The sequence below is a fragment of the Carcharodon carcharias genome, chromosome 7 (genome assembly GCF_017639515.1).
Source record: "Carcharodon carcharias isolate sCarCar2 chromosome 7, sCarCar2.pri, whole genome shotgun sequence".
NCBI classification, from domain to species: Eukaryota; Metazoa; Chordata; class Chondrichthyes; order Lamniformes; family Lamnidae; genus Carcharodon; species Carcharodon carcharias.
Window position 1 is genome coordinate 67,694,816 of NC_054473.1, and position 18,258 is coordinate 67,713,073.

Genomic DNA, 18,258 nt, shown 5'->3' on the forward strand with positions numbered 1-18,258 from the left:
TGATGGCTCACTATGACCCAGATTTACCCACTGTTATGGCTGCAGGTACATTTTCTACAGGATTGGGAGGTCTACTCTCAGATACAGACATATGGAAAGTGTAGACCAGTTTACTAGGCATCTTGTTCACTGACAGAAACTGAACAGAGTTATGCAATGATAGAGAAAAAGCCATTAGCTGCCACAGGGGCTTGTGAAAAGTTTGCAAATTATGTTTTGGTCTCCACTTCAAGATAGAAACAAATCACAAATCCTAATGACACTCTGAAATTCTAAGGAGTTAGCAAAAATGTCTCCACAAGTGCAACAATTCAGACTGAAGATGGTAAGGTTTGTTGCAATGACAGGGGATGTTCCAGGGAAACAGCAGGACACAGCTGATGCTTTGCCCTATATCACTATAGCAAGGCCCAAACAAGGTGATGTAGCCCTTGATGAAGCGATAAAAACCTTTGCATTAACAACTACAACTCTAACAACAATGACTCAGTGACTATGAGGAGAGGTTGGAGAAACTCGAATTGTTCTCACTAGAACGACGGAGATTGAGGGGCGATTTGACAGAAGTTTACAAAATTATGCGTGGCATGGACAGAGTAGATAGTCAGAAGCTTTTTCCCAGGGTGGAAGAGTCAATTACTAGGGGCATAGATTTAAGGTGAGAGGAGAAAACGATGGAGGAGATGTGCGGGGCAAGTTTTTTTATGCAGGGGGTAGTGAGTGTCTAGAATTTGCTGCCAGAGGAGGTGGTGGAAGCAGGTACGATAGTGGTGTTTAAGAGGCAGCTTGACAAATACATGAATAGGACGGGAATAGAGGGATACGGACCCGGGAAGTGCAAGATGTTTTAGTTGACGGGCAATATGATTGCCACAGGCTTGGAGGGCCGAAGGGCCTGTTCCTGTGCTGTACTTTTCTTTGTTCTTTGAATGAAATCAGAAATGCACATAAATCTGATAAAGAATGTGCTCAGATCAGAGAGTACTGCATCAAAGGATGGTCAGCATACATGCCACATAATCCAATTCTCAGATAGTACGAAGAATAGAGAAAACACTTCAGAATAGTTGATGATTTTTTTCATTTATGGTCATTCTGAAAGTTAATATACAGCAATGGTGCACCAAGGACATTGGGGTATCAGAAAATATTGAGCCAAAGCAAGAAATTCTGTGGTGGCCAGGTTTCTCAAAATCATTGGAAGAGATGATATCAAGCAGTATTAATTGTGCTAATCATCATCAAGAGAACTGTTGCTGTCATCTTCCTTTCCATCAAGACCATGGAGCATTTAGGAATGCACCTCCTCACAGAGGCAAGATGTTCTTGACCTACTATGATGTAGACTACTAATCAAGATGGATAAATTAAAGTAACTGCAGGGTCATACTTCTGAAGCAATGATTACATCATTGAAGGAGATTTTTGCAACATATGCAATCCCAGACCTTGTAATCTTAGACAATGGACCACAGTTTGCCAATGAATGAAGAGTTCACGGCATCATGTGGATTTGAACATACTGCCAGCTCACCAAGATATCCTCAAGTCAACAGTGAAGCTGAAAGAGGAGTGCATACAGTGAAAGCACTGCTGAAGAATGATGACATCCAACTTGCATTTCTGAGCTATTGTTCAATTCCACTCCAAAATGGCCTAGCACCATGTGAACTCCTAATGGGAAGAAAACTGAGTACTCAATCCCCTACTCTTCACACACACATATGCCATGTTTACAAGCTTATGATTTGGACAAGGTGAGGGAGAAAGCAGTTGAGCTTTGTTCCAGCTAAATATGGAACCATAAAAAACATCACAAAGCATGCAATCTGCCAGATCTCCAATCCAAAAGAGCAAGTTTGGATCCAAGACAAAGTTTGCTCTGGCAGGCAGTTGAATAAACACCATGTCCATGGTCCTACCTCATCCAAACACATAATGGAGCAGTAAGACAAAACAGACATGTACTAGTTGCCACACAGAAGCAAACATCTACAAGGTCAAAGCAGTCATCTACCAATCCGGAAGACTACTAGACTGGTGAACCTGATTCATCTATTAAATCTCCTTCTGCTCAGCAGAGTCAGAGATCATCTGCAGGACTCAAGTCCCCCAATCTCTTCCAAAGGAGCTGAGGACTCTTTCAGGTAGGCTAGCCAAACTGCCACAGTGGTTATCCCTATAAAAAAAAAACTGGAAATCAGAGATTTGGTGGGGGTGGGGTGGGGAATATAATTTAAGGCTTAATTCTAACTGTTTGATATGCTTATGAGACCGTATACATCATAGAAAGTGATACAATGTCTCATTATCTTGCTCTCTCTTGTAGACTGCATGGCCAGGAAGCCAGAGTAAGTTGTCTCTTAATAAAGTTACCTTACCTCAGCAGACTCTGTAATTATTGTGTTAGCACAAGACCAAGAATATTATAGTCAGGAGCAATTATTTTTATGGAGTGCTCAGGCAGTTAGTGACTCTTCCCCCAGTGGCTTTACTGATAAAAGTTCACTGGGGTCTATGTTTTAAGTGGATCATTAAGTTTTATATTAAACTGTACCCACATGTAGATTGATCTTGGAGAAGGAACTGCAAGGAGGGAGCTTCTAACTACAGACACCATTCTGATGCCTTCACCTTTTTTGTGCATGTGCAAAGATGGCTTTCAATTGGTGTCTGGAGTTAGTGTTTGCTGCAAGGTCCCAAGGCACTTCTTTGTGCCAACTTGGTAATTTCTTCTGTGCCTTTCCACTCTCTGCAAGGGATTTCCTGCATTTGTCTCTGCACACTCAAATTCTTTGCCTTTGTCTTCTACCAGGGGTGCCTCTGGCAGAACATTTTGCCATTTGTACAGGCAAACGTGCCCACTGGAAAGCTCTGTATTTCAGCATCCCTTATTTCACCATTGGAAAGCCGAGGTGAAAAGTGCTACATTAAGCATCCTTCTGAGTCAGGTTACAACCTGGCTGCTTATTTATTCCTTGCCAAGATGAAAGCATATTCCACAGTATCTACTGTGCCATAAGATGTAGGTTGTTTCATTGTTTAAAAGGACTTCATCATTTGGTTGTATTTGAACCAACTCATTGCTCATCTCCTCCATTCGGTATGCAGGAAAAGCAGACCAGAGAACTTTTCAGTGTGTCTTGGCCAGGCAAAAGCTGCTATGGGCAAGCTTAGGATGTGTAGTATTGCTGTGATTGCTAGGGTCTGTGCTTCTTGTTTTGAGCTCTGGTACATGTCTGAGAGAGTACAAAAGACTTACTAGAAGCTTTCCACAAGTGTATAGAAAACTGAAGATAAAAACCTCATTAAGCCCAGGCCACACCATCACCAAACTAAATTAAAATTAAAACACAATACAAAACACAATAAGTTTTACTTCATTTATTCTGCGGCACTGAGATCAGTTGTAGTTGTGAATTACATTTGTTTAACCAGAGGTTTAAATGTGAAATGACCAGCTGTAAGCACTAGCGATTTTTAAAAAATCAATTAACTAGTAGATTTAAATAATCTTCTAGCAGTCTCAGCTGCACTAATTCTTACCCAATCACATCAGCACAATTTTCCTAAAACTAGACTTTTTAAGTGCAGCAATCTTTGTTCTAGCATTCGGTTCGTAAAAGAGTTGAGATAAGAAGGCCCCTCTCCACCCACGGTGTTTTGCTTCACATTTGTATCCAAAGATTTCTGCAGTCTCTCTTTTCCCAACATTTATTTAATAAAATTTTGTGATATGTGTACTTCCTTCACTTCAGTGTAGAAAATTAATTCTAAGAATACATTTGAATAATTCTTTCATCTCAGTGTGCTTTGTGACACAGTAGTGGGCAGTGCGTAAAAACTTCTGGATTTATTCACAGTCACAAGTTGTAGAAGTCACCAAGGCACACTTCTGCACCATATGAAAAGATTTTCACCTGCATATTTCATTCTGTGCACAGAAGCTTCATGAGTTATAAACGGGTTATGCATCTGTCCAGGCAACGTGTTATCAATCCAGTAATACCTTGCCTGACAAGAGTTAATTCCCAGATTAGTGGCCAGTCACATCATTCACTTTCAGAGAACAGTTAGAGAATAATAGATTGCTGGGAGGAATTATGTAGCTGTATTCCTATCCGGGGATTGAAATGACAGTATAAGAACCAAGAGTAGAGCTTAAGTGGTTTATGAGCGTCATCTGAATCCAGAGATTAAATTACAGTCAGAATAATGAAGTTTGTCAGCCACAATGATATTGAAACTTTTAAGTAGATTTTTGTCTGACAATGCAAGTCAAGAAACCATCTTTCAAGCAGCAGTCAATGTATAAAATGTAGATCAATTTTTTTTTCCAGTTTAGAACCAGTGACAAAAAAGGTGCATTATTTCTGAGCTGTTGTGTTCCTCAGGCTGATTAGGTTTTTACTGTAAAACAGAGAGCATTAGAACAGCAATTTTTTTAAGGAATTTGTGGTGCCGCCTATGAGGGCTTATTGGAAAGTAACATGTAGCCTGACAGAAAGAGAGAGGACAATGGGTTACTATTAACGTGCAAACAAGATCTCTAAGTTCACAAATTGTAGAAACATCGCATGAGCATATAACAGAGAATTAGAATCCCAACATTGAATTGTCAGTTATTTATTCATTATTACATACACTTTATAAATCTTCTTAAAAAGGAGAGTTTGGATCTTTCTTTTTACTATGGTGCAGCAGGGGAATTGAAGATCTTGCAAAGGTGGTATCATTAAATGATGCAATGAATAGTTACCCAAAACTACATGGCATGATGCAAATTGTAATGTAGCATCATAAGTTAATTCTGGAAAATGACCAGGAAATAAATTAATTATATGTGGATTATATCATATAGTAAAACACATTGCAGAATAGGATGGACTATCAGAAAATGACTGGCAACAACTGAAGTAGCCATTTGCTGCCTACAGTAAAACTGACGGGTGTACCAGCAAATCCTTCCTCTAAATAAAAGTGATGCTGATGCATTGTTGAAACTCTGGCTAGTTTGAACTGGTTCAGTGTGAAACACATCTATATACTGTGGCTACAAAGGGCTGCGATGGAATGTACAAAACATGTCTCTATGCTGCTTGAGGTAACCATCTGGGTTTTGGATCTCATTGACTCTTGATTGCTGCCACGTATCTATCACATCATCAACGACAGCTCCTGTAATTCACCTTGCACCATATCACAATGACTGTCTTCTTGAAAAGAATCAGGATTAAAGGTGTTTTACAAGCCAGAGTGCAATATTCATGAATCCGTCGGCCTCTGTATCTACTTTGGATAGCGAGTGGTTGTTATCAGGGTACCATAATAATCTGGAAAAGTAAAATAGATTTTTCTTTTAAAACCTAAAATCATACAGTTGAACGCTTTCACCAGTACATTTATGACATAAATAAGTAGGCGAAAAAAATTCAAGGAGAAGGAGCTTGTAACAGTAAATTAAAGACAAAATAATTATTTATGGAATGGATCTGGGCCAGATGAAGTGGAATCAAAGATAAAAGCAAAAAACTGCAGATGCTGGAAGTCCAAAACAAAAACAAGAATACCTGGAAAAACTCAGCAGGTCTGGCAGCATCTGTGGAGAGGAGCATAGTTAATGTTTCGAGTCCACATGACTCTTCAAAAGAACTAAGGAAAAATAGAAAAGGGGTGAAATATAAGCTGGTTTAAGGGAGGGGGGATGGGACAAGAAGAGCTGGATAGAAGGCCAGTGATAGGTGGAGATAACCAAAAGATGTCACAGACAAAAGGACAAAGAGGTGTTGAAGGTGGTGATATTATCTAAAGGAATGTGCTAATTAAGGGTAGAAAGCAGGACGAGCAAGGTACAGATAGCCCTAGTGGGGGTGGGGTGGGGTGAAGGAATCGAAAAAGACTAAAAGGTAGAGATAAAACAATGGATGGAAATACATTTAAAAATAATGGAAATAGCTGGGAAAAGAAAAATCTATATAAATTATTGGAAAAAACAAAAAGGAGGGGGAAAATCGTAAAGGGGGTGGGGATGGAGGAGAGAGTTCATGATCGAAAATTGTTGAACTCAATATTCAGTCTGGAATGCCTAGTCGGAAGATGAGGTGCTGTTCCTCCAGTTTGTGTTGAGCTTCACTGGAACAATGCAGCAAGCCAAGGATGGATATGTGGGCATGAGAGCAGGGTGGAGTGTTGAAATGGCAATCCACCCTCATACCTTCTTCTCCCTCCCAGAAACATGATAGGGTCCCCCTTGTCCTCACTTATCACCCCACCAGCCTCCGCATTCAAAGGATCATCCTCCGCCATTTCCGCCAACTCCAGTATGATGCCATCACCAAACACATCTTCCCTTCACCCCCCTGGCGGCATTCCGTAGAGAGCATTCCCTCCGTGACACCCTGGTCCACTCCTCCTTCACCCCCTACACCTCAACCCCCTCCCATGCAACCACAGAAGATGCAATACCTGCTCCTTTACTTCCCCTCGCCTCACCGTCCAAGGGCCCAAACACTCATTTCAAGTGAATCAGCGTTTCACTTGCACTTCCCTCAACTTAGTCTACTGCATTCGTTGCACCCAATGCGGTGGAGAGACCAAACACAGACTGGGTGACCGCTTTGCAGAACACTTTTGGTCTGTCCACAAGCTTTACCCAGACCTCCCTGTTGCTTGCCATTTCACTCCACCCTGCTCTCATGCCCACATGTCCGTCCTTGGCTTGCTGCATTGTTCCAGTGAAGCTCAACGCAAACTGGAGGAACAGCACCTCATCTTCCGACTAGGCAATATTCAGTCCGGAAGGCTGTAAAGTGAGTTCAACAATTTAGATCATGAACTCTCTTCTCCATCCCCACCCCCTTTCCGATTTTCCCCTCCTTTTTGTTTTTTCCAATAATTTATATAGATTTTTCTTTTCCCACCTATTTCCATTATTTTTAAATGTATTTCTATCCATTGTTTTATCTCCACCTTTTAGCCTTTTTCAATTCCTTCACCCCACCCCACCCCACCCCCACTAGGGCTATCTGTACCTTGCTCGTCCTGCTTTCTACTCTTAACTAGCACATTCCTTTAGATAATATCACCACCTTCAACACCTCTTTTGTCCTTTTGTCTGTGACATCTTTTGGTTATCTCCACCTATCACTGGCCCTCTATCCAGCTCTTCTTGTCCCACGCACCCCCCCCCCCCTTAAACCAGCTTATATTTCACCCCTTTTCTATTTTTCCTTAGTTCTTTTGAAGAGTCATGCGGACTCAAAATGTTAACTGTGTTCCTCTCCACAGATGCTGCCAGACCTGCTGAGTTTTTCCAGGTATTTTTGTTAAAGTGGAATCAAAGGTTGGCAGGTAAAACATTAACTGAACAATGGGCTGCCTTTAAAGGTGAGATGGTCCAGAGTCATTGGATGATGAAAGAGATAGAAATTAAGTTGAAGTAAAAGTGTGCTTATGTCAGGTGGATAATATAACTGAAAACCAAGTTGAATATAGAAGGTTCAAATAGGAAGTGAAGAAGCAAAGAAGAAAAGCAAGGAGACAGTATGTAAAGAGAATGGTAACATAAAAGACAATCCAAAAATCTTCTGTAGGCATATAAATAGTAAAATGATGGTAAAAGGAGGAGTGGGGCCAAGAAGGGACCAAAAAGGAGATTTATGCATGGAGCTAGGGGGTGTAGCTGAGGTATGAAATGAATACTTTACATGTGTCTTTACCAAGGAAGATGCTCCACAGATAATGGTGACTCTTGAAGGGTTTAAAATTGATAAGGAGCTGGCACTGGATAGGCTGCCTGTACTTAAAAGTTGATAAAGCACCAAGACCGGATGAGATGTATCCAAGGATACTGACAGAAGCAAGAGTGTAAAATGTGGAGGCACGAGCTATAATTTTCCAGAATTCCTTAGACTCAGTGATGATGCCAGAGGACTGGAAGATTGCAAATGTTAACCTTGTTTTAAAAAAGGTGTAAAGATAAGCCCAGTGACTATAGGCCAGTTAGCTTAGCCTCAGTAGAAGGGGAAGCTTCTAGAAACGATATTTCAGGACAAAATTAATAGTCATATGGGTGAAAGCAGGTTAATTAAGGAAAGCCAGCAAGGATTTGTAATGGGCAAATCATGTTTAACTAACTTGGAACTTTTTGATGAGATAACTGAGGGTTGATGGGGTGTACTCCTTTACAATAACCTACAGACTGATCATTATCGCCATTACAGCAATATTTTCCAATGATGACTGTCTAAAAATTATTACAGGGTAAAATACTGTCAATTATTCTAGTCTATGTGTAACAATAAAGAGTTTTTGAGTTCTTGGCTGATCTGGGGATTAGTAGTTGTGCTGTGTATATTATGTTCACATGAATAGGCAATTCTGCAGTTTCTGGCTCAGTGCTAATTCAGAGCAAACACTATTATTATGTAACTTATACTATTCAACAATACACCAAAAGTAGCAAGTGTCATTCTGGATTTTGAATCACAGGAAGTTGTGTATTTTAAAGTCCTCTTGCACTATAATTATTACCAAGTCACCCATATAATGCTGGCACCCTCAGCTAAATTTTAATATGAACAAAGTAAATGGAGATATTGGTCTGATAGAGAATCTAGGTATTAATCACCTTGTTCTGCCAGCATCCATAAAGCATTCAATGTTTGCTCTACCATCAGAATGATTCACCTCAATTAATACCAGCAGCTTAAAATTATACACAAAGTACGCACAAGTTGCTATTCATATATATTTCCTGACCAATATGTACTTGTCACTTTCCCAACATCCACTGTCTACTACAATTTTCAAACATTTTCTTTTGCTACATAGGCCTAATATATTCTCCCCACAACATAAAATTCTTCTCTTCACCCATACAATACTGGAAGCTGCACCCAAAATAAGATTACTAACCTTAAACTATACTTTAAAGGTATTGCTCTCCTCTCACCTCAAAAAAAAAGCAGTGTTCCATCTTAGATGCATTAAAGGCAGCTTTCTTTCAAGTTAAGTATTCTCCCCAAGAAACTCAGCAATAAAATAGCAATTCAAATACTTCCGCCCTGACAGGGGTTACACCCTGGCAATCCTACACTACTGGCTCAATAGTTGCCTTGCAAAGTCTTGTCAAACTGGCCATTAGGCCAGAGGTGACTCACTGACTAGGCAGATCTATCAAGCCCTTTTTCCAACAGATTAAAATTGAGATCAACATGATTAATGTCCTTCTCCCTTCTGGTGTTTATCTTGCCACTAGAACACAATTCATAAGTGCTCAGGGCTTAAAGAAACCGTTCCTCAAATTTTAGGATTTTAACATGGTGGTGGTGGGGAAGTGCGGGGGTGCAGCAGTGTGGTGCTTCCAGTGTCTGGGCACATAACATGCTATAGCACTCCAATGCTAAAAAACCTGTATCGTCAAGCCATTCTGCCCACCCCTAACTAGATCCAAGAAATAAAGAAAAATTCTATTCCTTTTCTTTTTAATTTTAAACATACCTTACAGGAACCCCTCTGGTTTTCAGTGCTCGATAGAACTCAAGGCCTTGAGTGGGAGGAACGCGTTTGTCTTTTTCACCTAGCATGATCAACACTGGAGATTTTACCTGCAGGAAGCAAATAATTATTTACCATATAGATTAGGAAAACAGAGTTAAAAGGTAGAGTCTGCTTCACTCCTCAACTGCTGATAACATGAGACAATCCTAGTCATCAACAGAAAAAAACTCTCATCTCTCAGCAAATCTGCTTTGACATGCATTGTATAATGTGTACACGTCATTTGCTATCTTTGCAAAATAACAGTTTAATCCTTTGCAACAAACTGGCAATCTGCATATGCATTAGGTACATATAAGTTTGCTCACCCTATACACGGAAAATTACTGTCTATTCAGGTATTTGTTTCAGAAGAGTCATTACCAATATTCAACTGAATTTCTAAACAGCATGCAGTGTTATGGAGTTAATCTGCAGGCCATTTGTCAAAAATGTAATGTGAAGGAGGGCAGAAGTGGAGAATGAGGGGAAAGCTCCCATCACCTCTGTCATCTGGGTTTGAGCCCTGTTGAGGCTGATGGGCTGTAATGATCCTTAATGATACAAGTTTAGCCCAAGTTTGCTAGCAACTAACGGACAAAGGCCCACTACACAAAACTGCCCACAGTTTAGAAATTTCATTCAGCTCCTACAGGGGTGCCAAATAGGGGTAAATAAAGCCACTATCCCAATGGGTAGGAATTATAGTCTCAATCTGGCCCACGCTGTCCTGGCCTAATAGTTCTTGAATGCTGGTCAAAAGTGCAGAACCAACATCCCTCACACTGATATGCATCCAAAAACATCAATCGTTTTATCTGCTTCAATTTATAAATTTATGTGGAAATGCATTCAAGTGTATCGAACAAATGATAAGGCAAAACAATTGCAAATTACTTACTTGAGAAGCATATGCGATTGGTGATTTGTTCAACATTGCTTCCAACAATGGAGGAGTTGGAAGCTGATCAGCTGTGTACTCAAATCCAGCCTCCACTGTACACCTAAAAAGCATAAGATAGCTTCTGAGGTTTTGTAATGCATTGACACACCAACATTTTAGTATAATCTACTCATAATTCAAAGTTGCTAAATTTAAATAATCTTCATTCAAATTTTGCTGCACTAAATTCCCACAATGCTGTATTATTTACAACTTTTAATCTAAGTTGAGTAATTTCAATTTTTTTAAGCACAACACTGACTTCAAATGGCCAGCAGTACACACACTCTAAGGTACAAATGGAACCACTGTACTTGGAGTCCACAGTAGACAGCACAAAGCTCTTATTATCTCATTATTATAGGTGATGGCGTAGTGGTATTTTCACTGGACTAGTAATCCAGAATCCCAGAGTAGTGGTCTGGGGATCCGAGTTCGAATCCCACCACAGCAGATGGTGGAATTTGATTCAATAAAAACTCAACTAAAAGCCTGATGATGACCATGAAACGATTGTTGTAAAAATCATCTGGTTAACTAATGCCCTTTAGGGAAGGAAACCTGCCATCCTTACCTGGTCTGGCTTACATGTGACTCCAGACCCACAGCAATGTGGTTGTCTCCTAACTGCCCTCTGAAATGGCCTAGCAAGCCACTTAGTTGTAAGAAACTGCTACAAAGTCACAAAAAAGGAATGAAACTAGAACACAATTCATTACTGTTAAAGGAAGCGTGCCTCAGATTTTAGGATTTTAACATAGTGGTAGTGGTGGTGGTGGTGGTGGTGGGGTTGGTAGTGGTGGTGGGGCGGAGTGGTGGGGTGTTCAGTGTGGTGTTTCCAGTGTCTGGAAACATAACATGCTATTGCACTCCAATGCTAGAAAACCTGTGTCATCATGCCATTCCTACTACCCATGGCATTGACCTAGGCACTGGAAACAACAACAGCAATCTCAGCCCTGTCGACCCTGCAAAGTCCTCCTTACAAACATCTGGGGGCTAGTGCCAAAATTGGGAGAGTTGTCTCACAGACTAGTCAAGCAACAGCGTGACATAGTCATCCTCATGGAATCACAGATAATGTCCCAGACACCACCATCGCCATCCCATCCCTGGGTATATCCTGTCCCACCAGCAGGACAGCCCTGGCAGAGGTGGTGGTATACAGTCAGGAGGGAGTTGCCCTGGGATTCCTCAACATCAACTCCTGGCAGCAGGAGAAACATGGACAAGGAAACCTCCTGTTACTGCCCTCCTTCAGCTGATGAATCAGTGCTCCTTCATGTTGAACACCACTTGGAGGAAGCACTGAGGATGGCAAGGGCGCAGAATGTACTCTGGGTGGGGACTTCAATGTCCATCACCAAGAGTGGCTCAGTAGCACCACTACTGACCAAGCTGGCCGAGTCCTAAATGACATAGCTACTAGGCTGGGTCTGCGGCAGGTGGTAAGGGAACCAACAAGCGGGAAAAACATACTTGACCTCATTCCCATCAACCTGCCTGCTGCAGATACATCTGTCCATGACAGTATCGGTAGGAGTAACCACCGCACAGTCATTGTGGAGATGAAGTCCTGCCTTCACATTGAGGATACCCTCCATCATGTTGTGTTGCACTACCACTGAGCTACATGGATAGATTTCGAGCAGATCTAGCACCTCAACACGGGGCATCCATGAGGTGCTGTGGTCCATCAGCAGCAGCAGAATTGTACAATCTGTAACCTCATGGCCTGGCATATCCCCAATTCTACCATTACCATCAAGCCAGGGGATCAACCCTGGCTCAATGAAGAGTGCAGCATCAGGCATACCTAAAAATGAGGTGTCAATCTGGTGAAGCTATAACATAGGACTACTTGCATACCAAATAGCATAAACATCAAGCGATAGACAGAGTTAAGCGATCCCACAACCAACTTATCAGATCTGAGCTCTGCAGTCCTGCTACATTTAGTCGTGTATGGTGGTGGACAATTAAACAACTCACTGGAGGAGGAGGCTCCACAAATCTTCCCATCCTCAATGATGGAGGAGCCAAGCATATCAGTGCAAAAGATAAAGCTGAAGCATCTGCTACAATCCTCAGCCAGAAGTGCTGAGTGGATGATCCATCTCAGCCTCCTCCAGAGGTCCCCAGCATCACAGATGCCAGTCTTCAGACAATTCGATTCACTCCACGTGATATCAAGAAACAGCTGAAGGCACTGAATACTGCAAAGACTATGGGCCGTGACAATATTTCAGCAATAGTACTGAAGACTTGTGCTCTAGAACTTGCCGCACCACTAGCCAAGCTGTTCCAGTAAAGGTACAATACTGGCTATGTGGAAAACTGCCCAGGTATGTCCTGCACACTAAAAAAAAGCAGAATAAATCCAACCTGGCCAATTACTGCCCTATCAGTCTACTCTCCATCATCAGTAGTGTAATGGAAGGGTCATCAGCAGTGCTATCAAGTGGCAAAGGCTTAGCAATAACCTGCTCACAGGTGCCCAGTTTGGATTCTGCCAGGGCCACTCAGCTGCTGACCTCATAACAGCCTTGCTTCAAACATGGGTAAAAGAGCTGAACTCCCGAGGTGAGCTGAGAGTGATAGGCCTCGACATCACGGCTGCATTTGACTGAGTGTGGCATCAAGGAGCCCTAGAAAAACTGGAGTCAATGGGAACCAGGGGGAAGACTCTCCGTTGGTTGGAGTCATAGCTAGCACAAAGGAAGATGGTTGTGACTGTTGGAGGTCAGTCATCTCAGCTCCAGGACATCACTGCAGGAGTTCCTCAGGGTAGTGTCCTCGGCCCAACCAACTTCAGCTGCTTCATCAATGACCTTCCTTCCATCATAAAGGTCAGAAGTAGGGATGTTCACAGATGATTGCATGATGTTCAGCAGCATTACCGACTCCTCGGACACTGAAACAGTCCATGTCCAAATGCAGCAAGACCTGGACAATATCTAGGCTTGGGCTGACAAATGGCAAGTAACATTCGTGCCACATAAGTGTCAGGCAATCACCATCTCCAACAAGACAGAATCCAACCTTTGCCCCTTGATGTTCAATGGCATTATCATCACTGAATCCTCCACTACCAACAAGCTGGGGGTTACCATTGATCAGATGCTGTATTGAACTAGCCATATAAATATTGTGGCTACTAGAGCAGGTCAAAGGCTAGGGATCGTGTGATCAATAACCTACTTCCTGACTCCCCAAAACCTGTCCAAAATCTACAAGGCACAAGTTAGGAGTGTGATGGAATACTCCCCACTTGCCTGGATGAGTGCAGCTCCCACAACACTCAAGAACCTTGACACCGTCGAGAACAAAGCAGCCTGCTTGGTTGGCACTACATCCACAAACATTCACTCCCTCCAGTAGCAGCAGTATGTACTATCTACAAGATACACTGCAAGAATTCACCGAGGTTCCTTCGACAGTACCTTCCAAACCCATGACCACTACCATCGAGAAGGAAAAGGGCAGCAGACAGATGGGAACACTGCCATTTGGAAGTCCCCCCCCAAGTCACTCACCACCCTGACTTGGAAATATATCGCCCTTCCTTCATAGTCGCTGGGTAAAAATCCTGGAACTCCCTTGCTAATAGCACTGTGGATATACCTACACCACATGGATTGCAGCGGTTCAAGAAGGCAGCTCACCACCACATTTTCAAGGGCAATTAGGGATGGGCAATAAATGCCGGCCTAGCCAGCAAAACCCAAATCCCATGAATGTGTAAAAAAGACATACTTTATTACTTAGGTATATTACAGGCAATAAGCAGAGAGATGCACTGACACTCTTTGCTGCTGTTTTGTGTGCTCTAACAAACTCTACTTCCTAATATGTAACATTTTAACATACTTCAGTATACCGAACACTAGTAAACAAGATACTAATCTTATATATTGATTTACTTTATGCTTTATAATTAAACGGAAAATGAAAATAAGAGACCGGGTGACTTCAAAATGGGAACAAAAACAAAAATTGCTGGAAAAACTCAGCAGGTCTGACGACATCTGTGGAGAGAAACTCAGAGTTAACGTTTCGAGTCCGTATGACTTTTCTTCAGAACTACCGAGAAGTAAAAATGTGGTGAAACTTATACTGTTTAGGGGGGTGGGACAGATGAAGCTGGATAGAAGGCCAGTGATAGGTGGAGGCAAAGGAGGTGGAGGCAAAGGAGAGATTGCAAATGATGTCATAAACATAAGGTCGAAGGGGTTTTGATGGTGGTGACACTGGCTAAAAGAGGTGCTAAAGGTGACATTAAGAGTAGAAAGCAGTTTGAGCAAGTGACAGATGGCCGTGGTGGGGCTGGGGTGGGGGGAGGGGACAGTGTGGGAGGAAAGATTGAAACAGGCTAAAAGGTGGGGATAAATGGATGGAAATAAATTTAAAAAGTAATAATAGAAAGAGTTGGGAAAAAGAAATATATATATATATGTAAATAAAAAGGGGGATCAAAAAGGGGTGAAGGTGGAGGAAGAGTTCATGATGTGAAATTGTTGAACTCAATGTTAAGTCTGGAAGGCTGTAAAGTGCCTAATCGGAAGATAAGGTGTTGTTCCTCCAGGTTGCGCTGAGCTTCACTGGAACATTGCAGCAGGCCAAGGACAGACATGTGACCATGAGAGCAGGGTGGTGTGTTGAAATAGCAAGCAACAGGGAGGTCTGGGCGATGCTTGTGGACAGACCGAAGATGTTCTGCAAAATGGTCACCCAGTCGGTGTTTGGTCTCCAATGTAGACCGCATTGTTCCTTGTTCCAGTCCTATTCAGGCCCCCTCCCATAACTCTTTCTCTGGTACATCAATGATTGTTTCGGTGCTGCTTCATGCTCTCATCTGGACCTGGAAAAATTTATTAATTTTGCTTCCAATTTCCACCCCTCTATCACTTTCACATGGTCCATCACTGACACTTCCCTTCCCTTCTTTGACCTCTCTTGTCTCCATTTCTGGTGATAAACTGTCCACCAATATTCATTACAAGCCCAATGACTCCCACAGCTACCCCAACTACAACTCCTCACACCCTGCTTCCTGTAAGGACTCCATTGCATTCTCTCAGTTCCTTTGCCTTTGTCGCATCTGTTCCGATGATGCCACTTTACAAAACAGTGCTTCTGACATGTTTTCCTTCTTCCTTAACCGAGGTCTCCCACCCACGGTGGTTGACAGGGCCCTCAACCGTGTCCAACCCATCTCCCATGCCTCTGCCCTCACACCTTCCTCTCCCTCCCAGAACCATGAAAGGGTCCCCCTTGCCCTCACTTTTACCCCACCAGCCTCTGCAAAGGATCATCCTCCGCCATTTCCACCAACTCCAGTATGATGCCACCACCAAACACATCTTCCCTTCACCACCCCCACTACCCCACCCCCCATCGGCATTCTGTAGGGACTGTTCCCTCTGGGACACCCTGGTTCACTCCTCCATCGCCCCCTACACCTCAACCTCCTCTCTTGGCACCTTCTCATGCAATTGCAGAAGGTGCAACACTGCTTCACTTGCACTTCCCTCAATTTTGTCTACTGCATTCTCTGCTCCAAATGCAATCTCCTCTACATTGGAGAGACCAAACGCAGACTGGGTGACCACTTTACGGAACACTTTCGGTCTGTCCGCAAGCATGATCCAAGCCTTCATGTCGCTTGCTATTTCAACACACCACTCTGGCTCTTATGCCCACATGTCCATCCTTGGCCTGCTGCAATGTTCCAGTGAAGCTCAACGCAAACTGGAGGAACAGCACCTCATCTTCCGATTAGGCACTTTACAGCTTTCCGGACTTAACACTGAGCTCAACAACTTCAGATCATGAACACTCTCCTCCATCCTCACCCTTTTTTGATGCCCTTTTAAAATTTATATATATATAACATATATATTGTTTCCCCCCACCTATTTCTATTATTATTAAAAATTTATTTCCATTCATTGTTTTATCCCCACTTTTTAACCTATTTCGATCTTTTCTCCCACACAGTCCCCTCCCCCCACCCAGTCCCCACTAGGACCATCTATCACTTGCTCAAACTGCTTTCTACTCTTAATGTCACCATTAGCACCTCATTTAGCCAGTATCAGCCCTATCAACACCCCTTTGACCTTTTGTTTATGACATCTTTTTCAATCTCTCCTTTGCCTCCACCTATCGCTGGTCTTTTATCCAGCTTCACTGCTCCACCTCCCCCTTAAACAGTATTTATTTCACCACATTTTTACTTTTCTTTAGTTCTGAAGAAGAGTCATATGAACTCGAAATGTAAACTCTGTCTTTCTCTCCACAGATGCTGTCAGATCTGCTGAGTTTTTGTTTCAGATTTCCAACATCCGCAGTATTTTGCTTTTGACTTCAAAACAGGATCTGAAATACCTGGCTATGGCAGGATCCAATTAACCCTCATCTCCTAACCTCACTTCATCCAAAAACTACACTTGACCTCAGCCCCCAGTGCAACACCATTGGAGATCAACTTGTATATATTGTAAATGATTTGTAAGGAAACTGCAGTAATATGTATTGTGGAAACAGTCAAATTTTAGTTTATAGGGTTTTGTGATTAATGCTGTAATTCTGTCTAAATAATTAAAAATCCTTTCTTTAAAAGGTTTTAAAGAAACAACTGTAAGAAAAACATCATATATTAAAAAAAGAGACATTCTTCCTCCCCCTTGAAATTAGTACTCACCAATCTGGGATATCTGTTGTTCCTAGCATAGAAGCAATATTAATGACTGGGTTTCTGGCCACACAGGCCTTGTAAAATTCAGGATACAGTCCAACCAGATGACTAGCAATAAAACCTCCATGTGAGCCACCAATTATGAAGGCCTTCGAAGCATCAGCTAATCTTTCATCCAGCACATGTTCTACTGAAAACTGAAAGGAAAGTAAACATTTAACTTTTGATTACACTAAATAGCATAAAACTGTGTAATAAGCTATTTGATATGTATTTATGTTATGTTACAACAGCAGGATGGCTACATATTAGGGATATCAAACAAGAGGAGTCTTGCATAGTAATAGAACTGAATCCATGACTACCTTCCTTATATAGCTGTGGAAAAACGAATCAATTGCAAGACAAGACTCAACTCAGCCCTGTGAGAATATACACATCTGCTTTTACAGATGATTTCAGTCTTCCTAACTCTGAGTTCAATACATTTATTTTTGAAATAAATGCATTGATTATTTAAACAAAAATGCTCTACGACTCAGTCAGAGATTTCAAATGTTAAAACATGGTCTGCACAAAATTGGGCCTCAAATGCCCAATATTCAAGCTAAGTAGCTTCCTTATTTCAACCTCATCCATACCTATCATTCTTTTAAAAACCTGCAAGTACTCTCCCCTCAGTCTTCTCCCAGTGTTAGATCATTTTGTTTGTAGGGGATGAGGGATTTTCTGGAGGTGTATAAGGTTATGACAGGTTTAGTTAAGATAGACAAAGAAAAGCAGTTCCCATTAACTGATGGTATAAGGACTAGCAGATACAGATTTAAGGTTTTGGACAAGAGATGCAGGGAGCTTGTGAAGAACAACTTTCTTACACAGCAAGTGGTAATGACTCAGAACTCATTGGATATGAGGGTAGTGGAGCAGAGACAATGAGTGATTTCAAAAGGAAACTGGATGGGTACTTGGTAGAAGTAAACTTGCAGGGCTAGGGGGATAAAGCAGGGGAATGGGACTGACTGGATTGCTCCACAGAGAGCCAGTATGGACTCGATGGACTGAGTAGCCTTCTCTA

At 42.0% G+C, this 18,258-nt stretch overlaps 1 protein-coding gene across 1 annotated transcript in view; it reads right to left on the reverse strand.

Annotated features, from left to right (window-relative positions):
* Positions 1-3,369: 3,369 nt before the first annotated feature.
* The window catches only part of apeh (acylaminoacyl-peptide hydrolase), a 90,239-nt gene continuing 75,350 nt past the window's right edge, over positions 3,370-18,258 (reverse strand). Inside the window, exons 19-22 of the mRNA XM_041190865.1 lie at positions 17,190-17,380; positions 10,442-10,544; positions 9,502-9,608; positions 3,370-5,333 (exon numbers count right to left, since the gene is read on the reverse strand). Coding sequence (XP_041046799.1) covers positions 5,234-5,333; positions 9,502-9,608; positions 10,442-10,544; positions 17,190-17,380 — 501 coding nt within the window. The 3' untranslated portion in view covers positions 3,370-5,233. The remainder of the gene's footprint in view (positions 5,334-9,501; positions 9,609-10,441; positions 10,545-17,189; positions 17,381-18,258) is intronic.